This window comes from Nicotiana tomentosiformis, chromosome 3, assembly GCF_000390325.3.
Source record: "Nicotiana tomentosiformis chromosome 3, ASM39032v3, whole genome shotgun sequence".
Classification (NCBI taxonomy): Eukaryota; Viridiplantae; Streptophyta; class Magnoliopsida; order Solanales; family Solanaceae; genus Nicotiana; species Nicotiana tomentosiformis.
In genome coordinates, this window is record NC_090814.1 from 83,546,170 (window position 1) to 83,551,302 (window position 5,133).

General features: G+C 37.2%; 1 protein-coding gene across 1 annotated transcript; it reads right to left on the reverse strand.

Annotated features, from left to right (window-relative positions):
- Nucleotides 1–548: 548 nt before the first annotated feature.
- LOC104095302 (uncharacterized) lies at nucleotides 549–1,997 on the reverse strand. Its single transcript, XM_070197187.1, has 3 exons — nucleotides 1,753–1,997; nucleotides 1,259–1,585; nucleotides 549–967 (listed from the first exon to the last, which is right to left on the reverse strand). Exons 1-3 carry the CDS (start codon nucleotides 1,826–1,828, stop codon nucleotides 816–818), a joined length of 555 nt encoding a protein of 184 aa, XP_070053288.1. The 5' UTR covers nucleotides 1,829–1,997; the 3' UTR covers nucleotides 549–815.
- Nucleotides 1,998–5,133: the final 3,136 nt, after the last annotated feature.

Here is a 5,133-nt window from a genome sequence, read left to right on the forward strand (position 1 = left end):
TGCCTATTTATGTTTTTGTCTCAAACAAAAATTCAAAACAAATAGTCCACTATGAGGACTATTTGTGTACTTCACCCCTTCTCAACATTATTTGTCTTAACTTTTGGCAAATACGATATACCGTATTGGATCCGATATAGTAGTCGGCCCATGTTTCATTGGGTTTAAACTTCATGGAGTTCGAAACTTCCACCACTAGAGGCTTGACAAATGACACCTACCATTTTGTTGGTGAAGAAATGGGATATGGGTTCCACCCCAAAAGCGTTCAACTATTCGATGTCTATTACTATTACTCAGTGAAGCAGTGGGAATGTTAGCTTTCTTGATTGTTTTGTAGCAGAGATAGATTTGGATCTTCTGTCATGTACTAGTGGGACTAGCCTCTTAATTAAGAACGATGTTTAACCAGTTAGAGTAGTCGTTAATCTGCCTTAAAGACGCACAACACTTAATACTTCTTTTCAAGAGAAAAATACACAGCATGATCTAAGAACTAACAGCTTCAAGATTAATTTTCAAGCAATATTTCGCACAACAAGATCAAGTTTTTGCACATCAAGAAATAAAATAGATATTAAGCATATTAATACTCCATTACAAAAATAGTGGAAAATGGGCTGGGTAGGATCTGTGAGGCATTTCTCCACCTACCTTATGAATATTGTATATGCTACTGAAATGTAACAACTAACAAACCAGACCAAGATTCAAATGTAATATTAACTGGGCCTACCCAGAGTCCTTATTTTCATACTACAATACAACTAAAGACCACTGTATACTTATAGTGCTGAATTTAATCTTTATCGAATTTAGAAAGGAGGCATTGCCGGAGCAATCATGAAATTGCTGGCCTTGACTTCTGATTCCGGAGCTGGCGCCACCAATCCCGAGCTTCTGATCTCCGCTATTTCTCGCCTTGCACTTTTCCCTTGCTCTGCACACAACTTGGGAAGATATACGCCTATGGCCAATCAAAGACATAACCATTAATAACAGGGCAAATTCAAAATTAAGTTCGAAAACATAATAAAATGGACATGAGATTTTTCAAAAGAAGCAGTTGTCATTATAACACGAAAGAACTTTCATATTAGCTTAAGTTCGATTGACTAAACGTGTATAAATTATTCACACATTTAGACCATATATAAGGTAATTAGTATTCCATTAGTTTGTCACCCGATAAAAATGATACTCTATCTAACTTGCTATTACTTTTATTGATAGTATAAAAGATCATATCGAATATTACCTTCACCAGCGGCAAGGTTGAAGTAGAGGTCAACAATATTGGGGCAGTGTTTGTAGCAGGCAAGGGAGCAAAGCTTGTTAGTAAAGCGAGATTCTAGGAGTGCGTCCGAAGAAATGCCGAGGGCATTTCTATCGACGCCGCATGCCTCAATGCATTCATTGGTTTCAATCCAATCTTTGAGCTTATCAGCCTCTATTTCTGATGTGCGGCATGTATATACTTCTTCACCACTCCTTCGCAGATGTTTCTCTAGCACGCAACGCTTCCCATTGCTTGATATTGCGAAGGCACACGAGTCTTCGTTTAAGTTCTCGCATGCTATATCCCCTGCATGGATCAAGAAAAAAATAATAATAAGTTCAGTTGAACCTACAGAAATATTACTCTTTTGTACTTATAAATTTAATAGAAGCCCATTATCTAGTGCAAAGATAAATACACGGAACGAAGTTTATACCATGTGTTACTAAATTAATAAGAAAAGGAAGACTGACCTAAGGTGACTTGCACGAAGGAGGAAATTGCAAGAGCAACAATGGCCAAAGTCTTCAAGCTATGGAATGAAGCCATGTCGAGAACTTGTTATGTAATAAGTAATAGATGGGAATCAACTCTATTGCGTTTCAAGTGTTTTTGGTTTTGTGTTTCCCTACTTAATGCAAGTGATTAGAAACGCTATTTATAGAGGCATATTTACATGCACTTTGAGCAATTAAACAACTATGTGTAGAATTACTATGTGTACACTTCCAACACTTTGGGGATTTGATGAATCTATTGTGGGACCCTAGGTGGAAGCTTATAGGTGTGTTGACCTCCATTGCGATTAATTAGAGAAGAAAGCAATAGTGGAATTTGTTACCAGTCAAGAGACTCCGCCATCAGTGGCGGCTTTGGTTAATAAAGTCCACATATTCTGGCTTGTGGAAAGTTTTGAAGTTTTTGTACTCATAGTTTTCCAATTTTCGGGTTTTCTAGGGAAATTTTTTTTTGTGAAAAGGATTTAAGTTTCATAAATTGACTGAGCAATGATTTTTGATACTGTCTATATAACTTATGATAGGCTAAGATTATAGTTATAATTTTTAAACGTTACCAATTAGATAGAGATTTATCTATAATTGCTTTAATTATCATGACCTGATTGTGTTTTGACCAAAATTAATAATGTTAATAATAATAAGTGTGTAAATATTTTTTACACAGTTATTACATACAGTTTAAACTTTAAAAAGAATTGAAGTAACAGATCCAAAAAATTGGAACGCGTTAAGAACAGTCTCTTGCTCTTCCTTTGGCTGTTTGCTTTGTATTGTAGAAGTGAAAGTTCGTCTACATGATTGTGATTAATCGTGAAAAGTCAATATTTCCGTAAACACTTGGTCTCCAATACGTAATCTAGCTAGAAATTTTTCTGTTAGAAATTTATTTAGGCATGTGTAGAGTTTGGTACAATGGACTTGTATTGGATGAAAATTGACGTGGATTGAAAGAAGAGACTGATTTTATATTAGCTCAATTAGCAAACTTAATTAATCTTAGGATACATATGTTGTTAAACTAGAAAAAAATGAGAAAGTATAAAATTTAATTTAAGATACATGTACAAAACTATGTACATGTTAGATGAATATCTACCAATACCTATGAATTACAACCATTTTATGTGTAAGCTAAATTTGATGAAGTAAAGAAAAATATTTTCTTTCAGTTGTCCTCAAGAGAAAACGACTCCTTGAGAGAGTTCCTTTTCTCTAAATAGAATGCGGAGCTGCACAAACACATTAACGTATTGAAGTTATGTAGATGAGGCGCATAAATAATTTCAGCTTTAGTGCTTTAATGATTTATGTGCAAAAATATGGTCGGATATAAGTTCGACAGAATTTGATAATTTTTACTCAAATTTTATACTATATATATTGAAAAATCTATTAAATATGTACACAATACTATAAACTGCTAACCTAATAATATAATAAATGGTTCAGTGAACCGTGGGTTCGATGGCAAGTGAGAAATTGCAAAAATTATACGATACTTTTAAAATGAGAAAATAGCTTTTCATTCAAGTGGATGTGACGACACAGAACGATCAATAGTCAATAAAAACTAACGGACTAGTCGTGTCTCTCAGTAATTAGTCAAGAGCACTTTCGCCATTTAGAAGACCTTAGAAAATGCTCTTCCTCGCGTAGTTCATGCGTTAACACAAACTTCTGCCCGTCATTTACGGGGCATACTTAAATCTCTAGTCCTACTTTATGATCTTTCAATTTAAGAATTAGTTGTTAGTTTTGTATACGGTCGAAATAGATTTTAGCTTCCGTACGTTTGATCGAGTTCAAATGATAAGCAATCGACGTGAGAGCTCGAGACGAGTTCCGAGTAGAGTACAAACAAGCCTCGAGCTCCAAGACCGATTGAGGAATCGGCTCGATATCATTATCAAGCCCATAACCAAATCGAACCACAAGGCAAAGAGAAGGTTGTCGGAGATGCACATACCGATTGACACTCACCCCGAATATCGAACTCGAACTCAAGGCCGAGGGCTCGACCCAATACCGAGCTCGAGCCAGTATCGAGCTCGTAGACAAGAGCCGTTGCAACTGCACTAGGGGAGAGAATCTTGGCAGAAATCGAGGAAGAGACAATTCATCATGGGTTCTCCACTACATATTTTTTTATTATAAATAAAGTAAGATCCCTCTACTATAAAGAGGAGAATCCTTGTAAGCACAAGCAGGTTCACACATTGTAAGAAAAGACTACTTATATTTATTGAACAATAAATCTCTTAAACTTATTTTGCTCAGCATACTCACTCTTCTAGTTCAACAATTTATATCCCATTTCTATAGCCAAGAATCTAAATATTTCCACTTCTACGTACAATTTATGTCAAGCTATATCACATATCCTTAGAACTACTTATAAATTCAACTATATCCGATTTTCCGGGTAAACAGTTTGGCGCCCACCGTAGGGCTAAGGATAACTATGGCTGTTTGATACAAATCCACAATACGCACTAGTTTACAACTCCGGATCAGCAATGGCAAACCCTCGATTCATTGCTTTACCTATCGACCACGAAGCCGACCTTCAGGATGAAACCAACAACTTGATATCCAGGACCGGAAGGCCACTTAATGATGTCACTGAAGCTCAAATCGAAGTACCTAAAATACGAGTCGAAGTACCACTAGATGTCAATTCAAAAGTGGTTCTTGAGGCGAACCAACGTTCCGAACCGAAAAAAAACATTTAGGGCGGTACTCGATCCGTAGCTCGAGACGCCCATAACGTGGATGAGATCGGAGTTAGCTTACGGATGATCTTCGAGATGTTACAAGCCCAGCAAATAGCGATAGCTCAGTTGCAGAGCCAAACTCAGGTACAAAGCAGGCTGGAGCCCGATCTGCTTCGGGAAATCACCCACAGAACGGAGCCAGCCATAGTGAAGTCAAACGAGCAAGAATCGGGGACTACTCCCGAAATTACTAAATTGCTCGAGGAACTCACAAAACGAGTTGAAACCAACAATAAAAAATTAAAAACATATAATTCCAGGGTCGATCAGATCCCGGGAGCACCACCAATGATAAAAGGGCTGGATTCGAAGAAATTCATCCAAAAGCCTTTTCCCTCGAGTGCAGCCCCAAAATCAATCCCCAAAAAATTCCGTATGCCCGAAATTCCCAAATATAACAGTACGACCGATCCCAATGAACACGTCACCTCTTACACGTGTGCCATCAAGGGTAATGATTTGGTAGACGATGAGATCGAATCCATGTTATTGAAAATATTCGGAGAGACCCTCTCGAAGAGAGCGATGATTTGGTATCATAGTTTGCCCCCAAATTCCA